General features: G+C 40.0%; 1 protein-coding gene across 1 annotated transcript in view; it reads left to right on the top strand.

The window, feature by feature from the left end:
* The window catches only part of CNTNAP5 (contactin associated protein family member 5), a 266,317-nt gene that overhangs the window by 235,348 nt on the left and 11,317 nt on the right, over window positions 1-19,652 (top strand). Inside the window, exons 20-21 of the mRNA XM_058809950.1 lie at window positions 10,198-10,328; window positions 11,796-11,880. Coding sequence (XP_058665933.1) covers window positions 10,198-10,328; window positions 11,796-11,880 — 216 coding nt within the window. The remainder of the gene's footprint in view (window positions 1-10,197; window positions 10,329-11,795; window positions 11,881-19,652) is intronic.

Genomic DNA, 19,652 nt, shown 5'->3' with positions numbered 1-19,652 from the left:
GAAGTGAATAGGAAATCACAATGTGTAACAGAGGTAAGCTGAGTTAACACTCTAAAAAAGAAAAGAAACAAATATTGTCAGTGAGAAGCTACTGATTCATTTTATTTTATAAACTCCTAATCTCCTGTAATCTCTTCCTGTCTCTGAGTCAGAAACAGCTTTTCTAATGAAAGCATGTAAATTCTCCTTATTGTTTTTGCCTTCAAGTATGTTGAGCTGCATCTCCAACAAGCAAAGCTTTTCTCACTCAGTGGAAAAGAGATGCAAAAAATCCAGTTCAGTCTTTGAGGCAAGGAATCTTTTGATCCTATTCCCACTGTACCCTCTGAAGTTTAATGGGTCAAAACTAAAACGGGAAATAGGACTTGGGTGGATTTCAGAGGGTGATTTTTCTGGTTCCTTTTCCTTACTTGCTTTCCTTCCTGTCTTGGTTTTGGGATATTAACTTCAGAAAGTTATTGCTTCAGAAGGACCCTCTCAACTACTCTATTGCTGGTGCAGTTGTCTTCTCTTTTGAGAACACCTTGTGCCTTACAGACTTGCTGCAGGCATTGAACAACCTGCACACTTTGTGTGACTGAAGTGGGAAATGGTGACATGGTTCAGGTATAGTTGCTTTTAACAGATCAGGAGCAGGAAAGAAAGTCCTGTTGGGAAGTGTGGGAGACAGCTTTGTGGAGGAGACGAGTAACTGTGAGTGACTGAGAATTGTTCCCAGTCTAGTTCTGGTTCACAGCCATTATGTGGCAGATAGCATGTATGTCTTCTAAATATAATTGCAAGCAACTGTTGCAGTTGGCCCCTGAAATCTTATTTTATTTACTGGGTGAAGGACCAGAGACAGTTTGATCAGTGAATATAAAAGAAATTTTTCCCAGTTGCCTTAAATGGGAAGCTGGCTTTGGTACCACGAGTAGGCAGGGTTGGGGGCACAGGAGATCTATCAGCTTATTTATCTAAAGAGAGAGACTTCTGTTGTTAGAAATCACTCTGGTCACTTAGATGTTTCCTTGCTGTAAGCAACTTCACATAAAATAGGAGTGCTGATTAGAGTTTTCACTTCAAATCCAGTACTAAAAAGTGTTTGAGTAAAGAGGTGGACTTGGCACCCAAACCCAATTCTGTCTTTTGTTTCTGTTAGCATATGGTGCTTTAAATTTCTAAGTGTGCAAAACTAACTTGAAAGAAGAAGCTGCCATAAAATTCAGCCAAGGACTCTGGCAGATCTCTATCTCTGCTTTCCAAGAGAAGAGAACTGAAAGATCTGTCTCATTAGCTGAATTCATGGACATGTTTGTACTCATGAAGATTATTTTGCCATACTGGAGGGCCAATAGATGTTCTGGCGACCCACAAGGGAAAACAAGAGAATTGTAATTAGATTACATAGAACAGGAAAGGTTGAACAGGCTGAATAATTGATCCGTGCTCTAGCTATATACAGTCTGACTTTGAACTTACTGCTATCTGGCATAAAACTCCAGACCACTGGCTGCAGATAATCAGCTGGGAAGAAGAGCTGTGTTCCCATTGCTCATAGGAGGTAGTTATCTCCCAGGAGGCTTGAGTTCCTAGTTCACAGTTTCCAGCTGATAAGTCATTTTTATTGTTGGATTTCCCTGGAAGTGTCCTGAAAGGAATGAGAGGAAGGGCAGAAGGTCCTGTCTCATAGATGCTCCATATATTGTGTATATGTATATATGTGTGTGTGTGTGCTCTTCAGTATTTCTAAAAGAAGGGTATTTCAGAACTTTTTTTATTGAAAAATTTAGCCTAGAAAATTTATAGGTGTGGATTTTCAGTTACTTTTAATTTAAGATTATCTGTTTTGTGGATAGACTGAGCTGTGTACTAAGCACTGTAGTCCAGCAGAACCATTGATTTAAATGCTGCCTTGGAGCAGTGTAGCTTTTTGTACACAACAGAGTGCCCAATACTTGGAAGACTGAGTCTTGGTCCAAACAAATCTCCTCCTCTTTCTTGTATATGGTTTCCCTATTAACATGTTAATTTTTCCATATAGTATCAGCATATCTGTTATCCTGTCTGCATCATGAAAAGGTGATTCCTTCCTTCTTGTCTTTCTTGGTGGGATTGGGTGTTTATGTCCTAGTTTTTACAAGTGGGAGTGGCCTTCAGGAACTGCAGGGCAAAGGTCTGGAGTGAGGTGGATGTACACTTGGTAAAAGAAGATCAGATCTGGGAATGGGCATTAAGCAGACTGGGCACACATAAATCTGTGGGCCCTGGTGGAGTGCACTCACAAGTGCTGAGAGAACTGGAAGATGTCACTGCAAGGCCACTCAAAATGAAGTGGGCACAAACCAAAATATGAGACTTTTAGCATGAGAGTGACTGAGTATGGCACATCATGCCTAGAGAATTGTGCAGTCTCCATCCTTGGAGGTAATCAAAAGCTATCTGGACATGGCCCTGGAGAGCTGGCCTGCTCATGAAGAGTCTTATTAGTGGGACAGGGATGGACATCATGTCCTCCAGAGATCCCTTACAAACTTAGCATTCCACGGTTTTGTGCAAAATCACAAAAATATGCATTTGAAGGTAGATTACTAGAAGTTAATATGTGTTAGCATATATTTTACTAGAGAAAAGTGATTACAATGCTACCATTATGTGGTTCTTGCAAAAGGATTTTTACTAGGTAAATTATTCATTTTTCCTCTAATTTTTCCTGTTAGATGACTTAAGAACATAAGTCAGTTCTTTGTATACCAGTGGTTGCAACTGGTTTTTGCTATAATCAGGAGATCACTTACTAAAGGATCCAACATCTCCATTCACAGAGACTAGCATAGCCCATGAAATAGGCAATCCTTAGATCAACTTGCTGGTCAGAGGAGCAGAAAATTTCCCAGAGATTCCTGATCAGCCAGGCAGTTCCTGTAGAGCTCAACACAAACAGGCATCATTAACCTCAGAAAGCCATTAATCCACAAAGTTCTGTGCTGCCTGTCTTATGAGTTAAGAATGAAAAGGACATTTTAGAAGAAGCATATGATTACTTTTCAGTAGTTTTGTCTAAAAGATTATTGCTCGCTCTTCTGCTCAGGCATCATGCAGTGCTGAAATTGCTTCTTTTTTTCCTGTTCATACCATCTTTTTACTGTGTTCTCATTGCTGAACACAATGGCTATTTGTTAGGTCGGAATGACACGAGTCCTTGCTTGAACAGGCATCTGTACTGCCAAAATGAAAAGAAGAATGGTTAAAAGATATTAGGAAAAAAAGAAACTGTGAGCCAGAATCACTGTGAGGGCAGGCTGGGCTGACTTTCTCAGGGTATCACAACAGCAGGTCTGGGTTTTTTCCCAAGAGCTTTTCACGCAGCATTAATGATGTTGCATAATTTGCAAAGCAAGGTTGAACTTTTGGAATAAAATTCACAGGATGATACTTTGTATTCCAATCACTGGGTGAAGAATAAAAACTCTTCCTGCCATCCTGGCTGCTCTGCGAGTCTTAAGTAAAATGTACAGAGAGAGATGGAAGCCTGGCAAGATTTTTCTTAATACAAAGGTGAATAAACCTGAGAATTTTTGGATACCATCCCTGGAAGTGTACAGGACCACATTGGATACGACTTTGAGCAGCCTGGTCTAATGAAAAGTGTCCCTTCCCATGTCCCTCTCCATGGCAAGGAAGTTGGAACTAGGTGATCTTTAGGGTCCTTTCCAACCCAAACCATTCTATGATCCTGTGATAGCCTTTGTTAATGAAGGGTCTAAAATATCAAAGAATCTGTAGGAAAGGTAGCATTTAAAATTTACAAGAATAAACCTTACCATCAGAAAGCAAGTGCTTTCAGAGAGATTTAACTGCAACTGAAACTCTCAGTTCTCTTCTTTGTATTTATATTCAATCACTTTCAGGGAAAAGAAAGATAGTTAATGTTGCATCACTTTGTAAAAGAAACAATAAACACTTCCTTCACAAAAAGAAATACCTGAGAATGTAGAGATAATGATAATGACTAATAGTTGTTTTTTTAATTGCTCCTGCCTTGGAGGTTTCATGTCATTTTCCAACAGATGAACCTTCATGTATTTTAACAGTGGATAAACGGGTAAAGTTTATAAAGAAGGAAGATGTTTGTCAGCATAAACTAGTAAAGTTTATAAAGAAGGAAGATGTTTGTCAGCAGCCATCAAGCTGGTAGATCCCAAATTGTGGCAGCACTCTGTCTATTGCCTCCAGGGTACATAAAAGCACCACTGTGCATGCTTACCCATGAGCTGAACTGCAGGGACAGTTCCCTGCAGTTTTTTATTTTCCCACATCCATGGGTTAGCCCTATCCCCATTTCAGACCCAGACACATCACCATGTACATGAGCTGTTTTGTTCAGATAAGAGGTCCCCTTAAAATCACTGCAACAAGCTCAGTGTTTAGGCCACTCAGTGTGTGCATCACGAGCTCTCTGACTGGTCCTCTGGGTCATTTTTTAGATTTTGCTATATTTTCTATCTTTGAAGCAAGAAGCATCTGCCCATTCCTTGTTAATTGCTGGTCAGTCTGTGTTCAGCCAACTGGCAGCTGGTGGGAATGAGATGTCTGTGAAGGTTAAACACATTTCTCAGTCACGTAAGGGAACCAGCTACATTTATTGATGTTTAAGTGACAATTTCAATCTGGGTCCAGCTGTCTAGCAGGATTGTAGAGTGAACTGAGATCATGGGCCTCCAGATAGGCTCCTTTTGCTGTGTGTGTTTTTTTCTAAGTTGGAGAAATGCAATGTGAAGAGCAAGTGTTGTTTTTCTTTTATTTTTTTTTTCTTAAATGGCCTGAATATGATCCTTGAGTCCTGAATGTCTCAAGCATTGAGTGAGAGGCATTCAAATAATACTCAAATAATCTCCTATTTTTTTCATTTCAGGAAGAGACTGCAAAAAATTGAGTGGTGGATTTTTCTTTTAAATCCTATGAAACAGTAAAGTCTAAGCAAGTGTAATGGCTGAGTAGTGATATCAGCAACATGTTCAACAATTTTTTTCTTTGTTTTTTCTATGCAAAACAAATAGCAAGAGCCACCTCCTAAATAAATGCAAGTACTTTCTTAGTTAATGCCACTGGACACTGAAGAGATGGGCTCTGTTCTTAAAATCACCAGCAGCACTTCCAATGGAGAGTAAATTTACTGAGTAAATATCCCTGGGGAGAAGCTGCTAATTAAGGAACATGTTTCTAAGCCAGCTGCTCCTAACTGAGAAAACAGTGGTTCATTTTTAAATATCTAGGCTATGAAGAGGGACACTGCCACACTGAAACTGTGCAAGTTCCCAGAGATATATTTTGTGGTAGACATGACTGCATAGTGTCATGTGTTGTTCTGCAATCAGGAGTGAACAAACATTTTTACCTCATTTGCTGCAAATGGCTTTTGAGCCAATACTTTATTTTTTTCTAATTTATTTTTTTTTTTCATAATTGCAACATCAGTAGCCTCACTAATGTATTCCACCCTTTGTTTAATTTATGCTTTCCTTAATTATTTTCTCTTTCAGCTACAGCTTGGTTGAGTCTGGAGAATGCATGTGGTGGTGTAGTTAAAGTCTAGCAGTCCAACAAGGGTGACTGCCAATTTGAGACAGCTGTAAGAAGCTTTCTTACTCCTAAACAGTTTCCTGGGTGACTCTGAGGCAGCAAGACATGCAGGGGTTGTCCAATGCTCTTTTATCTAATGCAGTGTTTCACTATTTCATGCATGCACATTTACCCCAAGCCAGAGCTGTCAGCTGCCCTGGTTTAAATGTGTAAGTGATGCTACACTATGGTGATAAATTTGTACGTTTTACATGTGCCACCCACATGTGCTCCCTGAATTAACCTCAGCTTCTCTGAGCAGAGCAAGATGTCTCACCAGCTGCTCCAGCCAGTTTAAGTCATTAAAAAGTGCTGTTGAAGTTGGCGAGAGTCGTTGGGTTCAATTTGGGCTTGTTTAAAACCGGTTTCCATAAATAAAGGTCCTGCAGAGAAGTCTCAGACTCACACAGATACCATTCCCTTCCTTGCTGTTTGGTCCTTCAAGATGAAATGACACAAGACCCGTGATCCTGGTGACAAGGCTGACAAGAATTCGACTTAAGAATGATGGATTTACAGACCAAATTCCTGATAATTGATTTTGCTTTTCTGCAAAGCTGCTTTAATCTTGTTGCCAAATACCTAGCACTGGCCGAGGTCTTTCAAACAAGCGAGTCTTTTCCTGAGCTGGAACATTCTGTGTAACATTTTCCCTTTTCTGGGTGATGATTTAAAAATTACTGTTTGATTTTCACCACAAGCTTTGGCAGTCCAGAATGAATGTAAAGTTGGAGGGCATAGGCCACAAAGCCAACAGATTATTTCTGATATTCCACTCAGATGCTGTTGTAGACAGAGAGAGAAGAAAGGCAGCTCTCCTGCTGACATGTTCATACAGCACAGCTTTGGGACATAGAATATGTAACACCATGGTCACACTCTTTCTTCACAGTGTTCAGTCTGGGAATATTTTTTTTTTTGTTCTTCAGACTGAACACTTTGAAATCTCTAACCAGTTTTGTGTCCTTATTACCACTAGACATAAGAGCTGCTACAGCAGCTCGTCCTCAGAAACGGAAGCGGTTTGAAGGCAACACGCTGTTCCTGTAGCTGCCTGGAGGTTGGTTATGCTGGCACTGATCATTAGTGTTCTTCTAGCAAGTACAAGTGTTGGCCTCCATCATCACTGAAAGAGTGTCCTGGGAGTGTTTTGTTTCAGAAAAGCCACCTCAGACTTAGTCACCAGCATGGGATGGCATAAATCATGCCCTTTGGTCTCTGTTTCCCAGGACTTCCCTCTGCAGAAGGGAAACCCCAGGAATCCTGTTAAAATGGATCTTAGCTGTTTGATATCTTCAGGGGGATGTCAATCAGCCCCACAATCATGGATTTTAGTGCTGCAGGTTGCAAACTGAGGACCACAGCGATGTGCAGAGAGCCAGCTTTGACTCTGGCAGTGGTCTCATCCCAGCAGCACGGCAGCCCACGTGGAATCAATTCCTCAGCAAGGGCTGAAAAGAAGCCACGCTGTGCTCGGTAACTCTGTGGCCAAGCCAAGCCTGCCCCCCTGTCAGGCTGCTCTAGGGACAGCATTCCAAGATGAAGGGGATGGGTAACTACAATGATCATGTGTGAATCTACTCTTACCTAATACTGCTGGGGTAATGAGCCCACTAAAATTTTCCAGCCCAAGGCCAAGAGAAGGATATCTTCCTTTTCCTTTCTCTCTCTCCCTTATTGACTTAACAATTGCTCCAGCAATTCAACGTAATTAGAGAAGGAGTGCAACTGGTTGTGCATTGCTTGAGTATTATGTCACTCCAGGTGTGCATGCTCAGACATGAAGAGCTGAAAAGAGGATGACAGGCATGACTACAACAAGACTGACAGAAATTACACTGCTCATGATTAGTGTGAACCCCTGTTGCGAGGCAAAAATGATGCAAAATAGAGAATAGGGAGAATAGAGCTGGTTTATACACTGATTTCCATTTGCAGTTTCTGACACTGGGCTGATGTGATGGAGAAAGTCAGTGGACCAGATAATCAAAATTCAGAGGACAAAATAAAATTCTTAATAATAATCCTAATTAACAATCCATTTATTTTGCTTGTCAAGTAATAAAATGGCAATTTAATCTGCCAGGAAAATTATTCTGTAATCTGAAGCAGAAGTTTTAGTATTGAATGCAAAGCAAAATTAGCTCTCATCTACAATGGTGAAAATTCAAAAGCACAACGGTAGATAAGGTCATCTACTTCTGGTTTATATTAATACATATTTGACCCCAGGCAAAGTGCCAACTTGAATTCAATAGTTTTGAAGAGCAGCTGTCCATAAAAAGAGTTGCCACTGGAACTCAAAGCAATTTGACAAAATAAAATTCCATTCACCGATCTCTTTACATGATTTAATGTGAAATTGCACCACTTTAGAAAGTAAGATCTGTTCTCAATGGATGCCAAGAGCCTCCTCCATTGTCTCCCAAAAAATGGAACAGATGGTTTCTGGTTTAAAATCACTGCTTCTGTGACAAAGTCAATGGGTAAATCCCTGTTTGCTGCAGCTGAGAGCCTGGATAGACTGCATGTCATGCTGGCTCCCTTTGAGCACAGATGTGCTGGTTGTTGTTGTTGATCACCTGCATACACCTGCATACATAATTATAATTTTATACACATGTGTGTTCATAGCCTTCAAAAAGAGCAGAGAAGTTTTTTTCTTCACATTTACTAACTTAAGGTCACAGACCACACTCAAGCCCTGTTCCATTTTGTGCTTTACATCCCTTTCAAAGGCTCCAGGTAAGAGACAGCCTATAAAGAGCTTCTGCTGAGACATGAATTTTAGTTTGGACCAGTCTGTTAGACTACCATATCTTAGTTCCAGTTTACTCTGTGTGGTGATCTTGGCTGTGGTGTCAGGGTCAGTCAACCTTTCTGCTTTCTATCAGCTCTCCCAGTGCCCAGAGCAAATCTGAAGAACTTCCCTGCATTGGGCTTCTTTTCTCATGTATTTCTAAGTGTTTCTAAGATGTTTACACTGTTAATCCCTGTTGATGCATCTTCCACTCAGTACCAGATAATGTGATGGTGATTTAGTTTGGACCTTTGAGTGTGACAGTCATGGTGATAGACAGCACCTCCTTGCCCTCACTATGCAATGAGGGCTGGGAGCTCTTCACTATGGTTTGGGGCAGCTGAATTGGGACCTATAATATCACACTGAATAATTTAGCAGCTTTTACTGACCTTGATGTCTTCACAAATTCCCCTCTAATGTCCATAGCTATGTGTGAGAATTTAAATGCTTTTCATCATTTTTTTTTTCATTTTCACTTTAAAATTTCTCCTGGTCCAGCAGACTTCTCAATCAGCTAAAATGCCTTCATCCTAGAAGTTCATTCTCATTTTCCCTCTTGATTTTGAAAGCTTTTTTTCTATCCTACAAATCCCAGAGAGTGTCAGTGCTCATCTGGGACATACTGAATTTTGTAAAACTTTTTTTTTTTTAAGTGCAGCTCTTAGGAGGAAAACATCCTGGCAAGATAAATGGAGGGGGAATGATCTTAACTGGAGTAGGTATTCCATCTTGAATGACTACCAACTTCACTGTGAGGTGTGTAGAGGTGGAAAAATTCCTGACAATTTTCAGAGCAGAGAATAAATGCAGGACCGTTTCTCAGGGTTGGGGTGCTGTCAGCATTTATTTTCTCTTTGGGGACAGTTTAAAACAGCAATAGAAAAGCTTTTGAACTATACAGTACTACAGTTCCATGAATTTTGGTTGCTGATGCATAAAAAGAGTTCAGAAATTTTAAGATATTTTTTTCTTTGCTACTTAATTCCCAGAAAAGTATGCTTGAAAGGATTTTACCAGAATAGATCCTTTTTCTTTTAGATTATGCCATATGTAGCTCCATGTGTGTATATATCTATATCATCTATATCTATCTATATGTATAATCTGTACACATTTCCTGTAGTCATTTGATTGAAGGATTCCTCATTTCCTTGTGCATTTTGTTTTGTTACAATACTGTTATTTATCAGAAGTCACAGTGCTTATTTTGATAGCAAGACTGAATGAGATGTTTAGCATTCATTTTTATATGAATTACATTAATTCCTTGAAATATGTTAGAAGTAAAGGTACTTCATTATTTCATATAACTGATAACGTGAGTACAAGATTTTAACTGTTTGGAATTATGTTATAATTCTTACTGTTGTCACTGTTACATCTGGATGAAAAGAAATTATAAAACCCCAGCATTATTAGTTTAGCAGAGCAGTGCAAGCCCTGTATGCCCTCTGCTGGAAGTGATCCCTTGCAGGATGATGTAGATCAGCTGTGGCAGTGCTCAGTGTCTGACCTGCAGACGGACACACTCGCCTTTGATATACTTAGTTACTCATTAAGTTATGTGTTTCCATAGCAGTTTGTTAACCCAGTAGGAAGGAAAGCTCCTCCAGTGCATTATTTTCTTCACACTTTTCATTACAGCTTGAACTCTTTCAACCTTCTTCTTGACTTATTAACCTTGTTACTCCATAGCAATAAAAAGAAAATTAGTTATTGGTTGTGGAAAGGTTTTGAATGATATCACATCACTGACACGGGTTTTATATGTACAATTTTTCTCTGCTTTTAAGGAAGTTTACAGGTCCGATACAAGCTGAGTAAGGATGGGCTCCTCATTTTTACCATTGACTCTGGAAATTTTGCCAACCGAGAGCTGCACCGTGTGAAGATTAACAGGGAAGGGAGAGAGCTCGTCATTCAGGTATGGCACAGCTTGTGCTGGGTGGCAAATAACACTGCAGGCCACAGACACTGGCACAGGTAGCCCAGAGAAGTTGTGGATTCCCCTCTCTGGAAGTGTTCAAGGCCAGGTTGCTCTGAGAACCTGTCAGTGGGTGCTGTCCCTGTGCACAGCAAGAGGGCTGGAACAAGATGGTCTTTAAGGTCCCTTCCTGCCCAAGCCATTGTATGATTTATGAATTCTGGGAATCAGACTCCCTGATCTCAGTGCCTGATCACTGGCAGGAGGCAAAGGTTTCACACTCATCCTGCAGCAGAACAGCCCTGTAGCTTCAAGCAGAGCTCCATCTGGACCCTCAAAGAGTGCCCAACAGTGGTGTTTTCCATTGAAAGGTCTTCCCTTGCTTCTGACAAAATGAGAATTAGGAAACACCTTTGGCCAGAAGTTCATCTGGACCACTGGAGTGGTTCTGGGGCTTAGGAATGTCTGTGTGATCTGTAGTCTCCATTGAAACACACAGTAGGGATCATGGAAAAGCTGCAAAAGGGAGAAAAAAAGCTGAGGAATTCAATTTTGGTTAGGGTATGTTTCCCAAAGGAGAATGTGACCCCAGCTGCCTTATCCTCTCACAGAAAAGGAAAAGCTGAGGGAATGCAGGGTGCAGTCAGCATGTACATGGCAGTGCCCTATCCTAGAAACTGGAAGCAAGACATGCTGAGTGTGACAACCTCAAGAGGGACAAAACCCCTCCTCTGCCTTGTTCCCCTGCATCACCTGTTTTTCCAAGGTAGGGAGAAGAGGACCACCTTGCTGCTCCTTCTGCTTTTCTTCTAAGGCTAATTATAGCCATCCATATTGCAAAACAGGTTGGCTAGATCTGGGCAAAAATCATTTAACAAGGAAGGGTGGCAGAGTCTATAGAGAGGTTGTATCTTAAGGGATAGAATGAAAAGATAGAAACACACAGCAGTGTATTTTTTTCTCTCTACAGTTTCCATCTCTGGGTGGTAAAATCACACGTCACACAACTACAGTGGGTAGGCCTCATTATCTAAGAAGAAGGGTTATGCTAAAAGCCAGGGTTTTCTCCAAGTACCAGTCTTCTATTGTCTGCTGCTCTGTGGTTTTCTTCTGTGCAGAACTAATTCTTCACAATACATTTCTAGAGTGGCCTCCTTTGAGTGTATTTTGAAGTGACTAGACATGGATTTTGGGAAGCAGGGGGATTTCAGGGTCAAACATTTTGAGCTTTTCTGCAGGGGAAGTTTCTTCAAAGTCCTTTATATGACTATTCTGGTATACCTTTCAGCTTCTCATGCTAAAATCAAAGCACATCCACTTTGCTATCTTTAGAAACTGAATCACGCTTGGGGGCAGAATTAACAGATTGGCAGCTGAGAACATTCCCAGAAGTTTGCAATGAGTACAATGAGATCTAGAGGTGTCCATGTGCTGTTGTACTGAAGTAATTTTATTGACCTTTTCCAGGTTGATCAAGTTCTCAAACTCAAACACAACTTTTCTGAGATTGATTTCAAGGCCATTAAGTCACTCACCTTGGGCAAGGTCACAGGTAGGTTCTACTAAATATACTCCTGAGATGTTGCAATGCTGGAATTAGTCTGTGCTGTGTGTTGGGTTTTTGATAGAATTGGGGGTTTGTTTGGATGGTTTTTGCTGGAAGAGTTGGCCTGAACATTCCAGTAGTCTATTTATATATCTCATCAATGCAAAACTTTGGCAGCTTTACTTGTTTGCATCGATAGCAATATTAAGTGCTCCGACTGCTCCCTCCAGTGAAGTGATTCATACAGCCTCTGTGGCTGCACAGGGCAGCATCTTAGCCTAATGATACCATTTTGCTGACTGCAGCTTCCTCCTCTCCAGCCATTTCTGTTTCCTAATGATAAGAACAGCACAATGGAGCCTTCATCCTCTCTGCCCTTTTTTCACTGCCAGTCTTTTTCCATTTGAATTCTGCAAGGAATATTGCACATAGCACTTAGGCCACAATTCTGCATGTTCTGTACATGTTTCCTTGATCTTTACTTCTCCACAGTAGAAAGCCATTACAAGCCCTGGAAAACCCTGCCTGAAATTTAGAAAAGAGAACTGCTCCTTTTTATTGTCAAGTATGTCATATTCCTTTATATTAGAGTCTTGTTCTTTCACAGGAAGATTCTAAATACAACCTTCTTTACAGACATTTCAGTCCTTTGTTCAAATTGGACCTCCGTATCAAGCCTGACATCTGAGTCACCATGCAATTTTATATGTTTCATTATTAGCACACGAGGCCTGTGGGACTGGCAGCTAGACAGGCTCTACAGACATCCCCTGGTGCCTGCTTGTGGAGTGTAACTCTGGAGAGTGATAATAGTGCATTCTGCATCGTGTTTAATTAAGTAGATTAAGAGCAGGACCTGATTATCCCCTTAGTTATATATAATGGGGTTTTTTTTCAGAATGCAGCCGCCTTCCAAGCCTTTGTGGACAGGTTTGGGAACCTGACAGTTTTCAGCCCAATTCAGAGCTAAGCTAAAATTCCAACTTTGTCAACATCTAGCTGTAGTGCTAAAAATCTAAAAGAACATTACTCATCCTGACCTCTACCTAGAACTCAAGCTATAGACATCAAATCAATAAAGCAAGGATTTTTTTTTACCAGAAAGATGGAAGGTAGCACAAAGCCCTTCAAAAATGTAGCCAGAAAGCTGACATAGTGCAGCTCAGCATTATGGAGAGAAAGTAGGTTGAGTCACAAAAATATTAACTTCACAAGTGCAAATTGTTGCAAAGCCAAAAAGCCCAGGTGTATCTCCAAAGGTCAGCCATTCAGTTCCACTGAACACCATTGACTTTTACACTTCCTTTATTTCTGTCTTGCCCCAAAGTTTATTGGGGTTTTGTTTTAGTATAACAATAGTTCATATTCTGTAATGGCACTAAAGCCATAAGCTTGGCCATCCAGGTGGTCAAATACTATTGCCATACTGGAAATGACACAATGCATCCCAGCAAGTCACTTTAATTCCTGCTTAATCCTAATCCCAGTTTCTTTTACATATGTTACGTGAATTTCCCCAAACTGTTTCTTCTGTATTAGGATTTAATTTTCCAGGTTTTATCCCACAGCTGTAGCTATGCTGAGTCCTTGTGCCCTCAGAAAATTACTGACCTTCCTCAGTCTTCTCCCTCCAGGATAAACACTCCCAGCTCTATCAATCCTCTCTTCACAGGAGAGATGCTCTGGTCCCTAAATCACCTTTGCAGCCCTTCACTGAACTCACTCCAGTAAATCCATGCTTTCCTCCCACTGGGAAGCTGTCTCTCTCTGCAAAGCTGCTTACCAGCTGCTCAGCCCCAAACCAGTGCTGCTGGATGGGGTTCTTTCTAAACCAAGTGCAGATCTTCCCATTTCCCTTGCTGAAATGCAGTGTTCTTGTTTTCTCATTCCACCAGCTTGTCAACATCCCTCTGAATGGTTACACAACCATCTGGTCTACCAACTGCTCTCCACCATGTTTTATCTTCTCCAAACTTACTCAGGTTACACATTATTCCATGATGGAAAGAAATAAAACCAAACCAGAAATTTCCTACTGCTGCAATGTTAAGAGTATTGCTTTGTTGTACAAAGAGGAGAGCTAGACATTGTCATTTTGGGGCTGTGGAACTTACATAAGTATGTTAAATCATTATTTATCCTGGTGTATGGATAAAATGTTGACTATAGCTTCTTTTAGTGATGGCTCACCAGGTGAATATGGGTGACTTAATCCAGTATCTGCCAAGTTTTTCCTTCTCACTGCTCATGCCCTCAGCAAAGCATAAAGCTTCCAGAGGCATGTGATGCTTTGGAGTAGACGTAGGCTTCCTGTAGTGTTTATTTTGGATGCCACTGGGGTTGCACACCTAAAGGCATTCATTAGAAAATTTAAGTTCTACTGAAAGAGAACCCTGTAAAAGATTTTCTGTTCTACATGTCCTACATATCCATGCTATAATCTTCTAAAAATATGTCTCTCTTCTTTCCTGTCACATTCCTGCTCATTTGTCTGCTCTAACAGCCTCATCCTGGCTGCCTAATCAGATGATTATACCACCTTCTTTTTTGATTCCACCATTAATTTTCCACTGACTGGGAAATCTCAAAGAGGTCCTCCAGCAGGACATCATGAAAGCCTGAAACTCCTTCCTCACCAGATTTTCTTATGATAGCCATTTCAGCACAGCTGGAACTTTTGAAAAGCGCACTTTTATAAAATGACCAGTTTTTTAAATAATAGTGTTTCCCCTGCTTCTACGCCTCCCCACCCCAGCCCCATTACACCTTCTTTAGGTACTTACACTCCAATATTTTTTATCCTTTTCAAACTGGCTATGTTTTTTTCCAATGGCTGCCTGTGAATTCTAGGGGGGAAAAACCCTCTGTTTTAGGCAGAGGAGTCTCACCTCAAATTGAAAGCATAGGGACAGTCACTCTGCCACAGACTACTTGAATGACCTTGGGTAAGCCATTTATGTGCAGATATAAAGGTAAGCAGGCATTTTATTCCCACTGGAACCAGTCTGAGCTTTACTATCTCCCTTCTCTATCAGTAAAGCATAGATAATAGAACAGCGCTGTATCAGAGGGGTGCTGGGAGGATAAAAGCATTAAAGGCTGTGAGCTCTTCAGATACACAGTAATGGGACCATATAGCTGCCTTGGAAAGATCAATCTAAATATAAGTGTGGCTTTGAAGACAAGGGAGTAAAAGGAAGCATCATTCAAGTAGCCAGCAGATGTCTGTTGAATTCATCCTCGCTGTACCCAACAGCAATAGGAAAATATTATTATCTTGTAGTTTGTTGTCATTTTTACTTCACAAATATAGAGTCAGGACACAAAAGGACCTATCCAAAGTTCATTGGTATCAATGGGAGTTTTTCCATGGATTTTAGTGAGTACTGGCTTCAGGCCCCAAGTGGGTCATACACTTTATGGCAAAGCCTCAGTGAAATTTTAACCAGAGTCCCAGTTCATTTACTTTAAGTGCTCCTTGCAGAGATCATACTGCTGTATTTAACCACATGAACATCCTGACCTAACTGTGAGGCTGGCTGTGCTTTGAGCAAGGGATTGAACTGCATGACCTTCAGAGGTGTCTTTGAACTTAAATTATTTTGTAATTCTCTGATCTCAGAGACACATTTGCATTTGTTTAGGTGTTGTCTACAAAAAGCTGTTATCCCAGTGGAAAATACAATTCATTTGTTTGCAGGTTTACTTTAATGAATCCTTGAAAACTTTTTACTGTGCCCTAACATGTCTAAATTTTTCACCATGATTGTCCCTGGGAAAAATGATCTCTGATGCAGAGAAGTGGATTTCATTGTTTGTGTATTTGTGTCTGTGCAATATTGTAGTTGTGTGGGGATACCAGAGTAAAAGGGTAGCACTGAAAGGATTCAAGACGATTTTGAAGAAAAAGGTTGCAAGTATTTCTGTAGAACCTATTAGTGTTGAGCTAATTTATTTGTGTCTTCAAAGTGATCAATTAGCAGACCTTCCCACACTGGTAGCATAAATGATTGTGTATTCTAGCCCAGGAACATGATATTTTTTATCTCTAAAAGCCTGAGCTAAAACACACTCAAGTTTCCACTGAGTCATTCAGCTTTGATATAAAGTGTACATAAAAGAAAGTTTATCTGGAAAGTAATTTTATTAAAATCATTATGTAGGTGCAGTACAATTCTTATGATTTCTACAATAGCTTTTCTTATTAAAAGTTCATGAGGAGAAAATGGAATCCGTACACTGAAGAGATCACAGAGCAGTTCATCCAAGAATATTATATAGGGGTAGATGATAATGGGATAATTAAATCACAAGGGGTAAATTGTCATTAACTCTGAAATACAAAAGTTGCCTTAAAGAATTACCTCCTTTTAGAGAGTTTCTATGAAAAATACTTAAGTCCGTTTTTTCTTCTACTTTCTTTTTTAAATGGAAAGACATTCCTGTTTTTAAGCTCATCATATCACAATTTATGGTTTAAACAATGCAATAATATCTGCAAGAGATATTGGCTGGACTCTTCTGGTGACTGCAAAGTTAATTTCTTTGCTTTAGACTCTTCTTGCCCGAAATACCTATTTCTTCGACCATATTGAGAACAAAGATCTCTTAGGTGAATTTTGGGTGCCTTTAGAAGTCATTGATTTTCCTCCTAGTAGCATAGTAAAGCATTAAGGAAAATGGAAATTACTACATGACATAGAAGACCAAGATGGCAAGCACCTAAATTAAGCAAATTTTGGCTACCCCAGGCAGTCCAAGGTCTAAGCTAATGCTATGAAGTCTCTATTGAAAAGAGGCCAGATCTATTCCAACTTTTTCCCCAGCAATATCATTTACCCTATGATCATAACACCATGCTTAATATTTAGGCAGACAGTGCTGCCTAATAGAGTCCAAGGTCATCTGCTTCTACCCAGAAATTTTATATTTAGACCGAATTCTTGCTACTTGAGTTGATTTTAGCTGTCTGCTTCTGGGACAAGCATATATTGTACATCAGTATATGCTTTTTGTACATCATCTCTCGATCTTCTTGCATATTTTCTTCTCTTTATAGATGTCTTCAGCCCATGCAGAATCACATAGGACTGGTTGTGTTGTGACAGATTAGGATTCACATGTCAAATATGACATGTTAACAAATTTCACATTGCAACTCCAAGTGCCTCATTTTCAATGATAAGCTGTCTCTGAGAAAACATAATAAATGCATGCCTTAAATTATCTCTGCAAAGCCTAATGAAACAAAAATCCTTAAATGTTACACTTGGCACAAAATTTTCAATTGCAACAAAACAATCTCAGGCTCATTGAGCTTGTTTGGGCATTCTGTTCATTCCTGGGGAGCCTCATGAGGAGAAGTGCCTTCACTTTGCTCTTGCTGCTCCTTGCTTTTTCAGAAGTGCTTGGGAAGGGCATTGCATGTCAGAAGCCTGTCCCTTGTTCAAATTCATCCTGTCAATAAGCAAGAGTCAAACTGGTTGACCTCAGTTGTTACCAGGAAAATCTTCTGTGGTTTTCTCTCCACTGTAATTGTGACAGACTCACACCAGGAAATTAGATTTTTCCATAGTTATATTTTTGGGTTCCAGGCTAACCCAAGATACACTTTCTGCCCTTTCTAACTGGATGATTGCTGTCAGCAATGTTTACTGAGATTGTTGATGGACACAGCAGCACATTTCTCAATGTACCTGCACAGTGCCTTGCAGTCAGCTCTTCTGAGACAGGTGCAGTGTATGGAGGCTACAAGTGTCTTTTACCTCAAGGTCGTGGCTTCAAATCTGGTGACAATGTCCAAGAAATAATCTTGCCAGTCCCGTTCAGCACTTTGGCAAAATGAGATTTAAGTTTCTGAGTGACATGAAAATAATGTTGATAAGGAAATAACAAAAGTATATTTTAAAATGTTTATGTTCCTGTTTTACACAAAGATATCTTTAGAAAGAGGGTATTTTACCCACTCTCCCTGCACAAAAATAACACTTTTGATTTGTGTTTGATTCCAGTTACCTTGTCCTAGTTGTTATCATTTACTATGTCAATTTGCTGTTTCATTACTGAGCAGATTGATTCTTGGTCCTAGAGAATTCTCATGGAATTCTATTCATGATGAAAATTAATTTCCCATTACTGAGATACAAAGACTTAAAATTGCTTTATCTAAAATCTTAAAACAAGTGTGTTGTTTGTGGCAGAGGTTATAATGAAACATCAGGGGAACAGGATGTCTGATTTTCTGAATAGGAATAAATCAGCACATAAGTTATGTTGATACCTATAATATAGATACAATCTATAAAGTTTTAAAAATACAACCACATGTTAGACTTAATCCTTGTTGTTATGGAAAGCCATTGTAAATACATGGAAAACCAACATAAAGCTTGCTGATCTGGGACATTGCAGGCAGCTTCCAGGGATCAGCTACAGGACCCAACAAGAAGCCAGGCCAACTTATGCACAATTCAGCAGATAAAGCTTAAAAATTACTTCCTAAATGTAGGGGTAAACTTAATTTGTGGAGAATGAGCAGTTAAATCACTAAAAGCTGAAAAAGATTGCCTTCTTATTCTCCATGTAGAAATTAGCCAAAATAACTTATTCTCCAGTGCTGGGAACAGAAATGAAATGCTAAAATGTCAGAAGATCAAAGCAAGCCATCAGCAGCAATTCAGTGTGATTTTCCAGACCAGTGAAATGCGTGGAAAGATTCCCAGCACTGCCAGGTCAGGGGAAGGCCACTGAAGTTTCTTATGACCTTGGCTGCAGCACAGACCACAGAATTTCACCGAGTTGCTTTTCTCACTGAGCACTGTGTCATATAGTGAAAACACCTTTTGGAAAAACATTTTATTGTGATGCAAAACCTGCAAAGGACAGAGCGTCCTTTCATGAGGCTTTCATAGAGCTAACCGTGTCATTATCACAGATTTACATTGTCCTCTCAAGAATTCAGAGGGCAGCACAAGTCGTTCAGAACCAGGTTGTGCAGCTTTCTTGTTGAGAACAGTGGAAGCCCTCCTTTCTGACAGACACTAGGCACCCACCAAAGCTCTATGATAAAGAAAACTGTATCTGAGGACTCTGGGGTTGTTTTTGGTTTGTTCTTTTGTTTTCTTTTTTTTTTTTTTTTCAAAATTCAGTCTTTCAACAACAAATCTCTGAGTTCTCATTCGTGCAAAGCTTGCTTTGACAAAAGGCTCATGGAATTGGCCCTTGATGTAGCTCCTAAAAATGCCCACAAAAGTACTGACTTTTAGACTTTTCAAGCTAGTGTACCATGAGAGAGGAACACATTATTTCTTTAGGCTTTACTTTTTGTACACTGGGGTTGAACAGAGCAGCTTAGATTGCCTGGTTATAAAAGATAGCAACCAATTCACCTTTTGTGTCAGAGCTAAGAAAACAATAAAGGCTGAGGGTAGGAATGTTTACAAAGGGCTTTATAAATTCAACAAAGATGGCAAATACTTTAAATCAGTCTTTTAGTATATACAAACCTTCTTGCAGGAACTTGGAAGCAATTCTTTGTCTGTTTTATAACATCCCAGCCAAAATCTCATTAAAAATCTGAATGCAGTCAATTCCTACATACTTTCAGAAGAACAAATGTGAATTTCTGCAAGACTGCAGGTTTTCCAGTGGCAAAGCCTCACTGTTTCCCTTCCCATCTTGCAGCTCAGAGGCTGTGCCCCTGACAGCTCTGCAAACTGAGCATTTCTCCTGTAAGGCCCCTGGGAGGCCAAGCTGGTGCTGTACCTTGCTTTGCTGAG

Source organism: Ammospiza caudacuta, chromosome 8 (assembly GCF_027887145.1).
Source record: "Ammospiza caudacuta isolate bAmmCau1 chromosome 8, bAmmCau1.pri, whole genome shotgun sequence".
NCBI lineage: Eukaryota > Metazoa > Chordata > Aves > Passeriformes > Passerellidae > Ammospiza > Ammospiza caudacuta.
Note: the sequence above shows the minus strand (reverse complement) of the source record. Positions and strands in the feature narration are given on the sequence as shown.